The 19,783-nt window shown below is 36.1% G+C and overlaps 1 protein-coding gene across 8 annotated transcripts in view; it reads right to left on the reverse strand.

Annotated features, from left to right (window-relative positions):
• Window positions 1–19,783, reverse strand: part of LOC113495609 — a 230,738-nt gene that overhangs the window by 68,227 nt on the left and 142,728 nt on the right. For 3 of the 8 annotated variants that reach the window (XM_026874428.1, XM_026874426.1, XM_026874425.1), the window contains exon 2: window positions 10,812–11,274. The exons of 4 other annotated variants lie outside the window; for them this stretch is intronic. In XM_026874428.1, the coding sequence (XP_026730229.1) occupies window positions 10,812–11,221 (410 nt within the window). In that variant the 5' untranslated portion in view covers window positions 11,222–11,274. Of the gene's footprint in view, window positions 1–10,811; window positions 13,881–19,783 lie in introns of those variants that run through there. One more of the 8 variants, XM_026874427.1, reaches the window with a different exon arrangement.

A 19,783-nucleotide genomic window follows, 5' to 3' on the forward strand; every position in this document is an offset into this window, starting at 1 on the left:
GCGAAAAGTACAAAAGCGATCATCGTTGCACTTTGAACGCTTGTTTTTAAGGCATTAAAATTAAAAATAATAATAATTAGAAGTCAAAAGATAGTGTTTTACAGCGATATTCGACATCCACGTAAGCAGAGCCACGGGCCGCTGCTAGTTATAAATACTTTCCACAACGATATTCAACTAAATTACAATCACAAAGGCTTAACTTTAAATACCGCCAAACACTGAGTTTAATATCTGCAAATTTTAATGAACGACCCATTGTATAACGTAATGAAGTTGAGTAGTAAATAAAGACCTCCTTTGGCATGCAAAACTCCTAGACGAGTTCCGGGGTAGTTCACAATAAACGAGACCAAGCGCCGTTGCCAATCCACTGGCAAAATTGACGATAAATTGAAGTGCTTGTAAACAAGGGACTGATTCAATAACTGCGGAATTTGATGCACTGCAGGCTAACCGGCCGTGCGAGAGATTCCCAATTGATTATAGAATTTGATACGCGTACCGGTGGTTAGATGGGCGTGAATGCACGCGGATTTTGCGTCAGGGCTCTATCTGTAGATGACTGACATGTTGGTAGGCATGTATATTGTGTAGTTTATAGTGTTAGTGTGTATAATTATAATCGTGTGTCTACTATAGTGTATAAATTTTACTGACGCTGCAGAGAGCATGTACATATATGTAAATAACAGTAGGTTATGCGTAAGTAGATGTCTAAATAAACTCACTATTTGAATTTATTTCTGTTATTCTTAAAACTTACAGCACATTTATTAATGCGTTTATTTACAAATAACAAATCATGTCCATTTTCATGCCTCGTAAGTTAGCCAATAAAAATAATGTGAACTTAAATCAACATGTAACTTGCAAATGATTGCAATACAGCATTAGCATTAATCCAGGAAATGCACGCAATGATAACTGTACCTACGATAATATTGAATCCTGGACAAAGTTTCAGTTACGCAAGAGAAGGCTTAACAAGCTCATATCATTTTGATTGACATTTGTATGAATATTAATAAGCCTCTAACTCGTTTGAAGGTATCGTAAAAGGAGTATGGTTATAACAAGGGGATTGCCGCGTCCTGTCCCAATACTTGTACCACAATCACTTAACTCAGGTCTATTGCGATTGTGGAAGCGAGATAGAATATGGTAGCTTCGCTTAGAGAACTATAGACCTCTCGCTTTCTCAACGATAACAGTTCAGCTTTTAAATTTTACAGTTCGATTATGGCTAATTACTTCGTCAGGATCAAGCTTCCGTTGATGTCTGATCAGCCAATTAAATTGATACTTTATGAAGAGTCAAGTATTAACTACAGCATAACAAGTGAGATTAATGAGATAAGATAAGAGAATGTTGGAAGAGATAGACTGGACAAATAGAAGATAACCAGATAAAAACCAGGTACCAATTAGCTTATTAAAATGATGAGTCAGAAGATCTTTATTAGCAGGATGTGACGATACAAGAATTTTTTGGTAAAGATACTACTACCAATTTGCCTGAAGTATAGTTGAATTAAAAATTTAGTCATTCTGGAGAAAAAATAAGATCACGGGTAAGTACCTAAAATGATAAAAATGTTTATGTGTTTGTTAAAAAATATACTTGTAAGGGTTCATTTCGCGAACTAGAAAACGTTTATAATTATCACTTAGCGTGATTAGAAATGATCTAACCTGCTAGCTTAGCAATAATGAAAAAAAACTGTAGGATAGAGAAAAAATACAATTCAGAGCATGGATAAGCCAACTGAACAATAAATAAAGTTAAAGTGAATAAATAATTAAAACTTGCAGATCCGTTAATTCAAAATGAAAATTAAAACCAATGAGCAGACGATTAAAATACCGAGCGATGTAATCAATTCCTGAATCACCTCAGTTACCAGACAACGTTGCATAATCTGTGCACCGTCAATCCGCTTATATCAGTCTTAATTAATGCCTGCAGCGGTTCACGCCGGAGGCCTTTATCTTTTGATTGACCTGCCCTGTTGGTTGTGACATAATAAACCTATCTGCATGTCTGAGTAATCTCGTCGATATTGTTTTGTGATGGAAACAAGCGATCGATGGTGAAAGCTTTGATAAGACTGACCAGTAATAACATTGTGGCGTGTTGCTACAGATTACATGGTACATTATCATTTATCAGTGAAGCAGAGTTGAATGTACCTACAGATTTAAAAGGTGAATATAATAATAATATTCAACAACATCAACACGACGCTTAATGCAGAACGATTCCTAAGCAAAGCTTGTAATTTAAGGGTTAGACTACGTACGTCTAAATAAATACAAACTATACGCAGATTCGAACAGAAAGGATCGTGTATATCACGTGATCACGCTTGTCTGTTCTGGATGGAAATCGAACTCACGATCTCCAATGTGGCTGTCAGGGCTACTAATCACTTTACCAACAGGCCAGTCAAAGTGAAGTGAACAATGTACAAAATTTTATCTAAACGTTAATTTCCTGCCGTCAATGTTTGTCCGTGACTGTTCCAGGTACCGTTTAGGCTAGTGCTAATTAGAACCGGAGTCTGGGGATTTAAATTGGACCCAACCTCAATTGTAATTGGAGTTAAACCATGGCCGTGGCCTAAAGGTTATTGACCCAAAGATAACATGTGTTACGAGTAATGAAGTAGGATTCATAACAAATATATAAACGCTGACAGTTCCTGTTAAACTTGTCTTGTGAAACTTAGAATGCCGGATCAACCCGTTCCCCATAGACTATTTTTGATCTTGCGCATACCTTTACTTTCTTGAATTATTATCTCACGTATCACTGAGGAAAACATGATTATTCATGCCGCATGATAGATTTATTACACTTGTCTGAAAGAGGCGCAAAACATTGTTGTATTGCGAAAACCAGGTATTGCTCACAAACCATAGTAATGACTAATGAGAGTAATGAATAACGATCTAGCATAAAGGTTATATACGTTCAAGTAAACTATCTCTGTCAATTTCGAAATAAAACTCGACGTTCCAAAAAGTGTGGATATTGAAATAGGACTATACCAAAATAACTGGATGCAGATATAAAATGATCCAATAATCTTACGACGTTACGACGAAACGTTAGCATCAGTTCTCGCAATCCCAGCTATATTTCATTAGGAAATTCAACAGCAGTCACAACAAATGAGTCCTATAAAACTTACGTAACACATAAAACAGACGGACGTGTGAATTTAATACGATTAACACGACCGCTTTGGGCTGAAGAAAACTGACGCGGCATTAAAATCCGTTGTAAAATGAAATCGATGTCGAGTTTGTTTTGATGAGTCAGTGAAGTAGACGAGGCTGAAGACGAGGATTCCGTAGTAATGCAAGAAGTGAGTCAGAGTGCGCGATGGGTTTTCCACTTTCTGAGCTTCGGGATGTGGGTGGATTTTAATCATTTTTCGAATTTGGTGGGCTGAAATTGCATGTTTATGACACTATACATTTTGATTGTGATGTTGTTTCTCATTGTATTGGCGCATGACGACTTAATTGTGCTTTGAATCATCAACATCATCATCATTTAAGCCCAGAATCACCCACTTCTGGGTATAACCCTTCCCTCTGTTTTCTACGTTATACGTCAATCTAAGTGCCTTTGAATTTGTAAGCAAAAAATCTACGGGATTAGAAATAAAAATAAAAACCTTAAGCAAAAACAACAATCAATGTTATTTGGACCAGCATTTAATTCTTCATGCTATATTGTGTAACATTTGTTCACAGACCTAGTTACATAATTAGCGAATTCGTCACAGCTCCGATTCTAAATCAAACAATACGTTGGAGTTCCAGAGCTCAAGTCAAACATATTATTTACTTTGAACGTGTAACTCGGAATGTTAATGGACTTTACGAAATAGAACGGCATGTAACATTAAATTCGTTGAGTGCCCATTCATAAGAGGCTGGTTAAATGGCCACTTTGGAACAATTAGTGACGGCGCCGATCGGCAAGTTGACAGTAAGGGGCAAACGATTTTGCTAATGTCACGCAGTAGGTCTATAGACTCAATTGGAATACTGCTTTGTGAAACCAAGGTATGGCTGGATTTTTTTACGATAGCAAGCTTAATTGTATTCAAATTCTGTTTGTTAAATGTCGAAACAGAAGTTGCTGAATTTCTTTTGAAGCTACCAATGAAACCGTAAATAGTTTTTCTGGTAGTCTTTTCTAATCAAATTGCAAAATTTTCTTCGCAATAATTTCGAATACACCTGCGGTTGAATAGTTAGCATACCAACTTCTTTAATTTACACAATTGATTCTCAATAACGGCATTCAAAACGCTCTAACAACGCTGTTAATAGAAAGTATCACGAACATTATAGCAAACAATTGTTGAATCACGTGATCGATACTCGTGTAAACAAACTCACATTCGTTCACTATCTTCGCCCCAATTAGCGTTCATTACGGCTGAATAATTACATTAAATTACCGCATTTCGTTTATTTTATTACCCGCCTTATTTTTCTGGCGGCCTAGTATAAGTATTTAGTATTATTTATGTAAAGGACTAACATATTATGTATACTTGACTTGGAAAAAAGAAAATGACAAGAAGGTAAGCTGGGCAGTGAGGTGACACGGGCTTGTAAAAATAATTATAATAATTTACTATAATAATTTGCAGAACAAGCTTGGGCCCTTAGCGACAACACGCCAATGGGGTCGTATAATTAATCGAGGCAAACTGTTTAAGAACATGACATTTTTAATTGACACCATTACTGCCTAACTAGCTGACTCAAAACAGACAACAGTCTCATGCCAATTGATATAAAAATATAAATTGAATACATATTTTCAACTTACAAAACAGAAAATTAAATACTATTGAACGGAATGCACGTGAAAATGTACTATCACATAGGCGTTGCGGCTCGTTAAAGCCGAGGAGTGGTCCATGCGAGTTGTTTTATTGTGCAAATCAGCAGCTCCAATTAGCATAACAAACGGGCGATGTATGCACGGACAGTTTGACTGTAGCACGTGGTACAGTGCGCCGCGGGATGGCCGCTTGGTATCGGCCACACGTCCAAACGGGATGCTCGGTACAGTCGTGCTCGCCAGACCGTGCCTTTCAGCCGCATCGACTTTCCAACACATACATCGAATTTGAGCTCCCAACTTACATGTGTGGAATTGACATAATGCACGCTGAGTCGAGAACTTATTTCACGTTGAATAGGAATTGTGTGCTGAGGTGTAGTCGCTGCACTTTAGATGGGTAATCGGTGTTTTTTACCTCAATATTGTTACTCTACAAATATTTACCGCTTTTTTGTTGTGATCTCGTGTAGTGTCAAGAAAACACGACCGTACATAATAAATCACAGTACTCGATTAATATTCCCGTCAAACAAGCAATCTCGCCTCAACCAGTGCCACAGCATTAAATAATTATCAGGGAAATCGGCCTAGAATTCTATTATGTGAATGACATCCCTAGAGATGCGGCATCCGTTGCAGCCAGGGGACATCCACGCACCAAGTTATTGTAATGAGAACGACAGGGGATATTTATGCCCCACCACGCGTCCCGAATACGCAATGAGTCCTTAGATACTCGAATATTCAATATAAGGGACCAAGACTCCAATTTGGGTATTTGCAACATCATTTACTACGCAAACATGCTGACAGGTGTTGATTTTGGATCTTTTGTATTGACAAAGGTTTGCTCGGGAATATGTAAGTACCTTAAATTGTTGCAAATACACTGATTTAAAATTCCTATGGTGTTTGAATACTAGTTTGTGTTGGTTTTAGACCAATACAAATAATATAGTTTATGTAAACTGAAACAATGTAGAAGTTTCGGTAAAAATTGATGTTTCTTATTTTCGACCGATTTGATCGCTGGACACCAAACGTAATAGCAATAGTTCACAATATTTGAACAAAAACGGTAAGGTACAAAAAATCTTCGTGATCAGAAATAGAAAAACAAAAGACGATGTCAAAGTCTCAGACACGGCGAAATGAGAAAAATGTTCTTTCAAAAACTAATATTGCGTCATCTTTCTCCTAGGAAAAGGCCTAATAGCTTCGGAAGCTGTGAAAAGGGTCTTTCAAATCCTCCCACAATAGTGGACTGGCCTGTTTCTCGGAAGAAAATTATTTTCCCGGCGGCCTTTGTCCTCAGCCCATGGCATTCAGAAAAATATTATTCGCAACCATTGTAGGCTCTACAAAAGTATTTAAGTCTATTGTTGCAGTAAGAGTATTGAAAATATTTGACATTAGCTTTTGTGTTCCGCAAACTTTTTTCGTGTAATATTTATAAGTTTTTAAGCGTGTCGTGTACTTTTGACTTTAGAGAATATTGTTGATCGGAAAGCTCAAGGTACGTTTTTTATTAATATAATTTTAAATAGTGTTAACTATTGCTTATAAAAAACCTACTTATGGATTCTAAGATAATCATGATGGAAGTTAACAAAGGCTTTGGGCTTGTTTTTGTACTGGTAAGGTACGTTTTGTAAGTACCCACTCACTATGTCGTGTCTTGTTCTGATCTGCATAATATATTATTCTTGAAGTGTACGTAATATGTATTTCCGTACTACAAAGTTCAGTCAAGGATACACAACATAAAACTTAAACACTAATTGTTTTATTTTTGTTTAACGATTATTCATAAAAAAGTAAGACAATTAACAACAATCTGTCATCAAGCAGATATTTTTCCAATTAATTTTAGACTTCAATATCTTACAATAAAATCCAATTTAACGTTCTGTCAACTCATTTTATTTATTTCATTTATGAACAATTAGCACTCGATGCGACGACACATCTCGGCTTTATCGATTACACAATCGATTCGTAATCATATATTTTATGGAATCGATAAAGTGAATAAACGTCTCGCCTGTAATGGTGATGTAATTGCACTCGCTCGAGTGATTCCGTTTTATTGCTTGTGTACTGCAATAACTTTTGGAGCACATGTTATTGAGTTTTTGAGCCAACAAATTGGTAATAAAAAGTTGGATGAAGTGAGATTCAGAAGCTGATATTAAATAAACTTTGAGATTAAATAATAAATTTCATTTTCGTTACATATAAATTATTTCTTACAATATTTAATGATTTAAAGTCAGCATGTTATGTGAAAAAAAACTGAAAAATGCACCTTGCATCAATAGCTCACATACGGCAGAAAAATATGCCATAATAATATGGAGATATTATTCTGAATTATAGATGGTCTAATGAAGCTGCCCCGTCCTCTAGACGTCTCGAAACTCCGATAAATATGAGTGAGTAAATCGATGCATCCTGAAAGCATGGATCATTCTCCCAAAAATACTATGAAATAACATAATTGGTTAATTGAATACTTGGACACGATATTCAGGTGACCCTTCAGAGCAATTACAAGTAGTTTTAATTTGCATAATAAAAGCGCCAGGGCAGTGACATCACTACGCTCTGCAACCACTTTAATCATTCTGCTTTCACTTTTGATTGACGTTCAATTACTTCAGCTATGGGTATAACGATTTGAAGTTCAGTAACTGTTAGGTCTTGGATGAGCAGTTTTGTAGGTTTTAAAAATTGAACACTTTTATTTCATTATACTTGTCTCACATATCAATCATTGCGTGTCTTGCATAACTGTAGTAGGTTAATGGTTCAAAAGATTTCGTAACTTGAGTATTTTATTGTTTTTCATATTTTCAGAATGTTCTGTTAATTATGATGGAAAAGTTATTATAGATTTCTTTTGACATAACCGAAGAAAAATTTCTCTGGCTAAACAATATCCACAATTGGCAAAATAACTAAACATATTATAACTGGAAGCCGTTAAATATATAGTAACAAGCCGTTATCCAGTACAGCAGCACAACTATGAATTTCATACCTATCCGAAAACATAAAAAAGATAAAATTTTCTACTTAGTACTTATAAAAAACACTACCAACAATATTATCAACGCTTAATCGCTTTAGTTCGCTTTTCACAGATCGATGCTCAATCACTTTTGTCAGTTTTCAAGCGCAGATCAGACGGCCATCAGTCATGCGGCGGCTGTTGCGAAATGACGCATGCAACCATCTATTTGAAGTGGTAATCAATACGCGCCAACCTGTGCAACGTGTTATTCAATAGCTACTGAGTAATCTGAGCAAAAATGGAAGCTTCAAGTGGAAGTAAATGTGAATGTTCCTAAAACGGTTGAATGATATACCTACTAGGTTAATAAAGCAACAAAGAAATGTGTTATTGCCAACTCTTCAAAGCGGACAATTATGCACTAATTGGCAAATGTTTTCTTGGAAATAATCACGGACCTAAACCGACATTCTAAAATAGCAAGACAATATTTTAGAACCTACACACGTTAGGAACGAGAAAAATTAACCTGTAATGTCGCAATTACCGTCATTATAACGATGAAACTGGATCTAGAACAGCGCACCGTAATTGGAAAAGTTCACAAACGCAGTCATTAACCGTGGCAGTACATGTGGCCGAGGAAGGCGGAGAAACGGTATCTGTCTTACAAGTGTAGTTTTTTCAATTTGTTAAGGAAGATTTAGTGCGGGTTACAAACACTGATCCACGAGTGAAAGTCGTGGTGTACGTAATTGGACTAAATTACCGTCTTCGAGGGACCCTCGGAGTGATTGCGGCCTAACAGACACTTTTTCTATTAGATACGAGCTTTTTTAAATGTTCGACGGAGTAATTTTGGTTTCTCAGACGCTGGAGGCATGAGTAACGACATTAACCGTCTACATCGAAATAAAAACAAATGTAATGATGAAATTATAGTTTTACGGTGGGTTAAGAGAGGAGTAGTAAAAACTGTAATAAAAGGCAAGCACATAAAACTGAGTGCTGCTGTTTTGACCCACTATACTAATCTATGACTTTAAGCCTTAACTGTAAAAACGTTTTGTTTTTAAATCTAATGGATATAAAGACAAAAACAAATGAAGATATTTCTGTAAAAAGAGCGCTTATTTTTATACCGAATAATATAGCTATTAATGTTATACCCAAGCATTTGCGGAGAGCTCCTACTCAAACAAAAGACGTTATTATCGCAGAAGTTGTAGCAATAGTTTTTATCTCTGTAACTGGTACAAGTAAACATACACAATTAGACGCTAGAGAAGCCGGTTTTATACAGCATCGTGCTGCAAAAACTGTAAGCGCTGAGTTAGATTAAACCTCTTTGTATTTAATTTATCAGATAAAGAATCAGTTTCTATTCATATTTGCTTAAGTCATAACTGTTTTATGTCTAAATACATGAGAATAAATGACCAGATTAGATTCCATATCAGTTGAAATTATTTAACGTGAAGTGAAGAAATTATGCAAATTGATACACGCAACCGACTAAACATGCAAATTTTAAAGACGTAGCAGAAAAGATAATGTAGACTTAAGAAATATAGAAACAACTTAATAATTATATTTTTACCTTCATGTTTATATCAGAAGATATATGAAAAAGCTAATCACATACAAACAAGACATCCGAAATAAAGGAAAAATCAAAAGTATTACAAGAAAAGAGAACAAGAGAAAAGTACTTATACTTAAGCCTATACTTACTCCAACAAAGAAATTGATAAGGAATATCCTTCCTAAGCAAATGTTTAGATTAATCGGTGTGGCCGAAGTAAACACTGGTCATAAATAGCCGTTGAAGGGAGGACCGCTAAATAGCGAAGTTGATAGCATCGCCAGTGACGAGGAATCATGGCGTGATAAAATAAACCCCCAATAAAAAGACGAAGTACTGACCAGATTATTGGGCGTCTTATCAAGTGACTTAGGCTGCCCCAAATTGAGCGAGTAAGAATTATGGACGAACTTTCTAAGAAATAAAAGATAATGAAGATCCCGATTAGATAAACGCGGTAAACATTTGGATAAGTATCGGACTAATGTCTATAAACGTTTATGATTGTTAAGGGAATGCCTGGGAATAACGATATCTAAGTTTAACTTGTTAGTATTTGATGAGATTATTATAGTCCAAGTAAATATTATTGTCGGTAAAGATTAAGTTGATATATTTAGACTCGTACGAACTTCTATGTGTAATATGATACAAATTGATATTTCAAGTGAAGATTCAATAAGACCAAAGCCATCGAAATCAAATTTCTATTATCCCTTCGAACAAATGTCGAAATAATCTTTATTAGATTCTTAAACCAATGTTTGTTAAATGTTTTGAGCTAATAAAAGTAATATTAAGGGAACGAGGAGGTACGTACGGGAGGAAATGAAAGCGACGAGAGAATGAAATTGGAAAACTTGTTACAGAATTACTCGAGATGAAAAAGGAAAAAAATAAAGCTCTAGTAAAAGTTAGTGAGACACGGTACGGTTGAATGTTTTTATTTACCTGGGGGAGAGTGTTTGATCAGTAGGCCGGTAATATTCATACGATGAATTTTGATGTTTTCGTAAACATTTTGATTTTTCAGAGAAGTTGGTTCACAAATCGATATTCACATACCTTTTTTGAAGAACTCGTCAGTTTTTCTTTGGAAAGATACTTGTGAGAAACGACTGGCGGGAACCCATCCACGCATATGAACCACTCACAAAATATTACACATACGAGTATGACTAATACTCTACAAAAGTCAATAGATTGTTGTTTAACTTACCCTTAACATAAGAAAACATTGTTACTTCAAAAAACAGGGAAGTATTAACTTCCGGCTTGAGCCATCCCATGACGTATTCCCTAAACAAAACAACAGCGCTTGACGCACTCACCTTTTATTCCAGTTTCCGATCTCAGCGTAACGCCGGCCGTTCGAGCTTCCGCACCTCCTCACTTCATTTCCTCTGAACGTCTGAACAGAGTTCCCATTAGGTGTTAATATTCCGTTCGAGGTGTTATTGTTCCGTTCTCTGTTCCTCGGGAACGTTCCAGTTCCTGAGCGAAAAGTTGCCAACTGCGGAGCTTGTTCAACGTCGGGCGTGAACTGTTGTAGCGGAAGAGTCACGTTTCCACTCCAGCTCTTGCGATTGACGGCGAAAGTTTTGAAGGTTCCATTACCGTTCGATGATGGCGCCACCCCACAAAAGCTGCTCCGATTATGGCTGTTCTTTATGAAAGCACCGTTCTGCAACGCCACTTGTGGTTTGATCGGCACCAGTGGTGATGCTTGGTCAATGGACATCGTACTTTAATAACTGTAGGCGCAACCTACTTTTGATCTATCTACATTTTTGTCTGTAAAGGAAAGAAATTTCTACATTAGGGGTGAATAGGGCGATGAATGTAAGGCGTTAGTCGCGATATCACCAAAAGAGTTGCTTGTAAGCGTGACGTCAATTTGGAACGGCCATTGCTTGTCAATCAGTATCGAGTTGCTAAGGCTTTTCAACAAACGGGTTGTTAAGTGTTGCCAGCTAAGATATAATGAAGAGGGCATCGAACAATAGACTTCAATTTAGGTTAATGGAAGTTTGAGTTCCACAATGCTTAACACTAAACTAGTTGGTATGATAACGTAGGCTCTTGTTAAGGTACTTTCAGTCACTAACGACTTCATAATAATAGTACCATCATTTCAGAGTATTCGTACCACGCCGTAGTTTTCATGTCAATTTAAAGTCCATTAAATTAGAATTCCAACGATGAATTAGAAATTAAAGTGAAGGACGTTATTTGGTAATAACTGCCGGACAAAGCTATTACGCATTGTTGCAGACCAGCCACAAAAACGGCTCGGAGTAGTGTTTTGACCTCGCAAGCTTAAATCATACCATTTAAACAACACCGGCACAGCACTTGGTGATTCACGGTACCTAAAGCAAATCTGCGGAAACGTATCAGAAGATTTTCTCTTTATTTGTATTTGATGCTTTTGCATAAGGCATTGATTGATAATAATAATGTACGTTTGTCTCCGAAGTCTATTGGAGTCAATTATATTATTAATTCTTCATTCGTCTGCATAGCTACGGGTGTCCTTGTATATAATTGTAGTGCAGCTACTAGGCACGTCCCGGTGGGTATTGTACTCATCTATTCACATTATAACTGGAAATTCTCTATTAGTTTTACTGCCTTGACCCACTTGAACGATTACGTACTATGGTAATTTTTTTAACACTCATATCATGTGCTAAATAGGGTTCTCTAGAGTTTTATTGTTTGAAGAAAAATGTAAGGTGCGTTCTTTTGTTTGTTTATCTTGCTTTGTTCTTGTACGCTGTTTTCATCTCAGATTTTTTGTTGTTTGAATAAATTCTATAGTTCAACTAATTTTATCAGTAAATACTCGATTCTATGCATGGAAAAACAAGCTGTTTATATGAGATCCTATTGACTTACTTGCGTTACAAATGCATAATAGAAAAATTATCCACGGAATACAAAAATAATACTTTTATACAAAACGAATAAAACAATTTTTAAATTCACAATCTTTTTTTCACATTCGGCAAAATGTATTCATTACACATTTTATCAGCGAAACCCATATTGGAACAGTAAAAATTAACACTAGCACTCATCGGACACCCGTAATTTATCTGACAGCTGGTGTTTATCGACTACCTGCTATTAAAGGAGTTGCATTCAAAAAAGGACATCAATTTAAGTTGTTAAATAAATGTCACGTCATTCGGATATATTTGACCTAGTGAGGTGCGGACACTGGTAATTTGCTGACGAACGACCGACGGCGTCTCCGTTCACCTCGTACCAAGAGATCTTAAAGCAAGACGCTGTTGTTGAAAAGACAAGAGAGCGCACTAGACTTCGTATAGCGCTGTCTCGTTTCCGCAACGTCAACCATCTTAATTCAAGATATCATAGTCAGGTCACTGTTGTCGTTCAGTTATATAAAAGTTGCGTAAGTTAGCCGGTGTGTTGCTCGAGTGACCACCTAGCATTCGCTTCGCCTCCGCTTCACCCCAATTCATGATCGAATAGCGTTATATTATGATCGATGTAGCCTGTCTGCTAAATTATAGTAATAGCTTACAAGTTATATCCACTTTCTTGTATCAATATATTGCTACCTGTTTAATTTATGCATTAAGAATGTAGAGCTTTATTTATGAGTTCATTTTGCCCTTTCCAGCAATTATGCTTATTAAAATGTACTCCCAATCCATGTAAATCAACTTTGTCTAATTAGCTTGTTTGTTGTCACGTGTGTTAAATTCAATATTATAAATTAATTGAAAGCGGTATTCAAATTCTTATCCTTGTCAATTGAACAAAGAATTTGCTCACGTACCTTTTTGGTATCCACAATTTGACGTACAATACAGTGTAGCACTGAGACAAATATTTCATCTCATCTACAAAAACGTTCTTTTGTTTTTTATGTGTAAGATCGTCATCTAATTACAATACGAAATAATCACATTTCAATGGTTTTGCGTAGACAATGCTATTGTCTAATTTGGCTATTGTAAACCACGGGAACTATACACTAATTAAATCTCAGTTTACGTAGTTTCGAGTAAAATAACTATTGCGTTAATAAGTGGAATTGAAGCAATTAATCCTTGTATATTTTCCTTATTTATTTTTGTATGTACTGTTTTAGCTACCCACATAAATAATTTCAGTTTTGATTTAGCCTATTGCTAGTGTTATTACCGCAAAAGGATTTCAAAATACAACAAGTGTTGTATTTATAGTTTTCTTTTTTAATAAGTACTAATTTTGGCTTTGACAAAGTTGCTTAACAATTGTTGCTTACAATAAATTACTGTTATCGAGACTTTCCAAATTACCTTACATAATGTCGTCTATGTAACTATGTTTTTTTGTTTACTAATGTTAGATAATATGACGCAGTAGATTAAAAAAAATCAGAGAATATATTATATATAAATAAGATAGAAAAGAGTTTTGGCACCTTTTTAAGAATTGTCATGTCTAAGTCTTTAGCGGGAGAAGTGAGTAGTGTCAGACTCTTACTTACTAAACATAAACCGCCGTGCTACGTCATCCAAGTTTTTTTCGGTGGAGGGCAATGGCAATGCGTTGTTGTTCTTTATGACACCTGATAATATGTTTTTTGAAATTTTATTCTATTATTTTATTTATATCTTTTTTTAAAATCATAACTTGAGTTGCAAATTCGTCTACACCATAACATATTATATAATAAGAACTTCCGTTTCTACGATCATCTCAATATTCTAACCGTCTCGCCATCGTATCTTAGTTATGCCATAAATTATAAATATTATGAAGTAATTTAATACAACCTTTCGAGTAAACAATAAAAAGAACATAATTTTACCGAAGACCAATTAGAAAATGTTCTTATGGGCGTAAAAACCGATCACATTACAGAAAGGTGCAAGGCAGGTGTCGAACAAGAACTTTTACTGGCCAACAAGAATAATGAAAAACCTCTTTGATGATGTTAATTATAAAAAAGTAGGCAATTTCAATGTGCGGTGTTAAAAAAGCTGTTCTTGAAACAGGTAATTTTAGAATACCTCTTGACACATTTTTTCCAAAAAACTACAATGAAGAGAGCCTACTTATGTTCGGAATCAGGGACCGTTGAAAACTAACAAAAGAGGCTTTTGTCTTAACGACCTATTTACACGACTGTGGAACTACGAAATAACCTCGAGGCATTGTCTTAAACACGACCCTTGGTCATATGGCTACACATAGTAAGTACATACTTGATGATATACATGTATAACTTATAAATAGTAAGTTGTACTACTAAAGTAATACTTAGCGCGGGAGTCGTTTCTTTTTTTTTAATCAAAGGAGACCGATGGACCGATGGTCTATAAAAATGGCAGCATGGAGTGGATACGGAAGGCGGAGGAGGTGGAGGTATTGTGTAAGAACTTGGAGGAGGCCTATGTCCAGCAATGGTCGTCGATGGGCTGAATTCATCGATCGACCGTAAGACAAGATATCCGATTCTAAACTTAACATTTCAATTTTTGTGCGATTTGTTGCCTAATTTGCTTCGTATCTTGAGTAGGTATAGAGGATAACATGTTCCTTAACATTCAATGGCCATTTGTTGATAGGCAAAGTACTACGTCGATATGCTTGCATGAATTAATATTATGCTACATCACATATGGTTAACATGTCAACAGTAATGATTCACTCGAGGAGTGGAATGCGGCAGAGAGAACAAATCATAAACAAACGCACGTGCAGAACTGTATCTATAGATATGACCTCTTCAATAAATTGATAAGTATTCGGCTCAGTTTCAACACTTTTACTGAATTGTTTGGAGTAATAACTTCGTTAATGATTGGATAATTACCGAGTTTAATTTCTGTACGAATAAATATTTGAATTTATATGTATGGATGATGTAATAAACTTTTTTACATACCAGAGATTTTATCGGTCACAATATCATAAAAGGACACGTGAACATTAGAGTTACAAAAGAACAATTCCAAATTATAGTCGATATTAAAAACAACTTGTCTCTATATAAAACAAACGCATCACAAATAAAAGCGGACCTTGCAATTTAAACGTAGGAAGTATAAAGATGAGTGTAGGCGAATTGCAAATTCAAACTATTATTCAATGGGATGTTCGCATTTCGCCTTAAGCAGTGATTGAACGGTTTAGGTTACAGTACAATAACCTGTCACGTGACATACAACCTTGGCCTAGACATGTCCTAGATACACTCAGGCCTTTTACGACAGTACGTGACTTCGCTTGCAGCTCTTTATCGGAAACTTGTATTACCTAACTAAGAATCACGTGTGGAAAAAGATTTATACCCAAGTAATAAAACTTCATTAGACGAGAATTCAAAAACGGCAATTCGTAAGCATTTGAAACACGATATAGATTACAACGAATCAAATAAATCCATAACACATCCTGCTACATAATTTATAGAAGATAAAACATTTATAAAAAACAAGACAGTATTTTGCAAAGTATCCCGTCGAGAAGGGTCTACGCGTGACAACTATTCCAAGTGTTGAACAAAAACAACACTTTATCTAAGTGAAGGGTTTCTGAATGTGCGGGGATCATAACAGCGGCGATCTGTATTCAGACCACGCGCCGCGCAGGAAGGCGAAAGCCGCAATGTGTCTTGAGACTTCCGACTCTTGTTCAATATTTCTATTATTGATACTGGATCAGTCCTAAACGTTGTATATTGGGGTCCTTTGAAACTTGCATATGAGTTACAAGGAATTTCCGTGTTATCATATCTAAAAAAAAAACGAGTTTTGTTGTGTATCTGTCTCCAAATTCGATCAATTTATCGCATTTTTTCCTCATGATCTGAGTAGCAGTCGATAGTACTTTATAACATTCGTTGAGTGCTGCCGATTACAAAAGCACGTTATACACCTACTCGGAAATCTAAGTTACACACTAAGCTTGATCGCATGAACGAATTTACCGCAAAAACATCAAGGTCAGTTTTTTGCGGGTTATCGCTATCATAGATTATTTTTTGTCTGCCGTTTTGGAACTCTGGCGTTGTATGAATATCGTAACATCTTACCCACCGCGCTTTGTGTAACAAACATGTGTTTATCTAATCACATGAATCATTCTAAAACTAGTGGCAGAAATGATAAAAATCTAAATGCTGTCTAAACGATTAATAAATAATTTCACAAAATAGTATGTAACATGATACAGTAAATTAAATTCGAAATCAATAACAAAATCGTGTCGTTCCATTTAAGCGTAGCTTATTAATATTACGTGAACATCTAGAACAGGATACGCACAGGTTGAACTAACTGTCAAAGGTCGTTGCAATGCACCTCAGGTCGGTCATACAAACACGGTGAGTTGACACAAGCAAACGATGCGGGCTGCGGGCATGTCATGGGTGCCTTGACGAAGATGACATGAATACTGATGTAGGAGCAAATCTTGCTACACGTGTGGAACCGGCAGATTTGCATAAGATATTTGGAGGAAATCGTTAATCAGTGAACGAGCAGGAAACAGATATACACGACTATTACCGCCAGTTTAACTATTGGCAACAGGACGTAGCTGAGGAGTAATTGGTATTATTTCGTCTGGAATAGGAGTGAAAATATTGCTTCTTTAAATTGCTTTGTTTTATAATATGATGGTTTAGTTACCAGAACAGTTGGGTTTAATTCTTACAAAGAATGTGTTGTCTTTTCATTCTGTTTGGCATAATTTGAAAAAGCATGTGTTTAATTCGATAAGTATTTATTCGAAATATTAATTTGCAGCTAATTAAAGTAAAATATGTCATTGCATAATTGTATACTATTCGGCTACAATATATTGGATACAACTTATTAAAATAATAAGAAAAAAAATGTTGGATATAAGCTAGTTCCAAAAGTATTACAGTATCTATTAGTACCGGCTAATCAGGTAACTAGGTATATCTAAATAAAACTACGCAATCGAAAATTAACTATTCTTGCGAATCTAGACTAACAGGCAATAAATTTTACACATTATTTATTCTTACACTAATATATCATTATATAATTGCTAAAATAAAAACGTGCAATCGGTGTCGAAAGTTTACAAAATATTTTAGCAAAGTTCAATCTCTGTCATTAATCAATGAACGACTATGATCCTATATAAATATTAATCTAAGGACCGTTAGAAATTCAATCAATGAAGTGCAAAGCTTTTGTTCCTCTTCACTTAAATCATCTCTAAATAGAGCGATCATTAATCAATGTACGAAACGTTGACGCGGAAGGAGTTTTAAAAAGAAGGATGGCGCAAAAAATCTTTTATTATCCGTTGAAGACTCGAGCACGCCCTACCTATCAATATTCATTGTGCTTGTTACACTAAGAGGGTTTTTTGCTTATCTCTTTTTTAGTTTAACATTTTGGCAAAGTACTTGAAAAGCTAGGATCGTGAATGATATTTTAGGACCATCCTATATGAAGATGTAAGAAACTCATGTCGAGAAAATCAAAGAGGATAGAATGACATAGATGTGTGACAGCTTGAAGCCGATTGATTCCTGCATAGGGGTGGTCCGTCTGCCACTAATAACTCTCAGATATTTGGAAAAAAAATCTTTCGATGGCAAGCCATTCTGTAAGTGGGTCACTAAGCAGGGAACATGACGAATCGCTTCCATCACTCTTTAACGTAGCTGCAAGTGGGGGAGACAAGATAAGACTTTACACTTAGGCACTCTCCCATTAAAGTATTTTTGATAAATGCATTTTAAAAGTTTTTAAAAGGGGAAAATTGCGCGAAGAATTTTATCAAATACAATAAACGTCGTCAGGGAAGAACCGACTTAAGTCTTAAAGTGATGGGCTATGATGGAACAAAAGAAATGAACTCGATTAATATTAAAGAGTACCATATAAGACTGATCATATTCAGCAGACATTCTAAGAATTTTGGGCACATCGCCCTCCGAAGACCGGGGCCTATGAAGTCGAACCGCTACTTGCAATATAAGGAGTTGCACCAAACAATGGGCTTCGTTGTTTTCCGGAACGACCTTAACCGTATACATTAGCGAATGCTCAGCCATTTACAAAGGGGTAATTAAAAAGCTATGAAGAGGAGTAGCGGTTGGTTACCAAGGAAGGAATCCAAGTTGCGGAGCCATTAAACGAACAGAACTCAATTCTAAGGGGCAGCATCTATAACGTTGCTTAAGTTATAATCGAAATGTGTGCAGAGGACAGATATTTCGATAAATATAATATAATTGCGTATTCTAGTAGAGAGGCACGATTGCGGAGTCACGGCATTTCGTAACCACGATCGGGCGCATTCCATCGCGGCACCGGTGCAACGCCCCTACGGGATAGACCTGCGACGGTTACTGATGATGCTAGCACGTACACTGTAGATAAACATGCCTACTGCGGCTACTGCTACCTACACTCAAGTATTTTAGGACTCCAGTCAAAACAAGTAGGCGGTAGAGTTGATAGAAAGTAAGGTGTGGGAACTAGTAAACAGGTGAAGGTAATCAAACCAAGGTGGAGTAAATGATTTGTTTTGTATTCAATGCCATCATTGTTGCTGTTTAAAGTCCGATAATAACTGGATTTTCTGGTAGAGCTTAATTATAAAGTATAATGCATTTTTTACAAACAAACTGGCTTAATCGGATTATGATTGAATAATATTAGAATTTCTGCAATAGTGTGCAGTCTGATAGAGATATGAATAATAACAACGCCCGAAACCATTTCGTAATCATTTATGAACTTTGCACGGAGAGACGTATTGCACCTCAAAACCGGAAAACGTTGCAAAATTGTCGGGGAACACGTGCAAAAAGGAGGCCGCTTGCGCAATCGACGGCGAGTTATCAAAGATTGTTGCCCTCACTAATGCAACGAATATTTGAAGTCTGAACTCTTGCGCTGCTCACTAACGGTGTTATGGCCGACTCTCTTCACATTGTTTTGGTCGATTGTCATTAGGAGCGAGAATGTAGCTCTCATTAGAAGTTTTACGCTCGGGGCGTAACGCAGACGTCATTATTAGCCAGCTGTGTAACGTCTTATTCAAGTTCGCTGACCGCAAGAGTGGTCAATCGTGTATTTGTATATTTGTAGCGTTTTTACGTAACAAACTTAAATGAATTCTATATATAGTATTCGTGACTATAATGCAATTCTCACGATTGTACGAGTATCTCAAGGTAAACGTAAATGTAAAACACATGTTTCACCCATGCATCAAGTCAGGTACTGTGTAGTAAGTAACTCTATTGTAGACTTGGCTATGTGGTTTTATTTTTCCCACC

Source organism: Trichoplusia ni, chromosome 7 (assembly GCF_003590095.1).
Source record: "Trichoplusia ni isolate ovarian cell line Hi5 chromosome 7, tn1, whole genome shotgun sequence".
In the NCBI taxonomy this organism is placed as follows: Eukaryota; Metazoa; Arthropoda; class Insecta; order Lepidoptera; family Noctuidae; genus Trichoplusia; species Trichoplusia ni.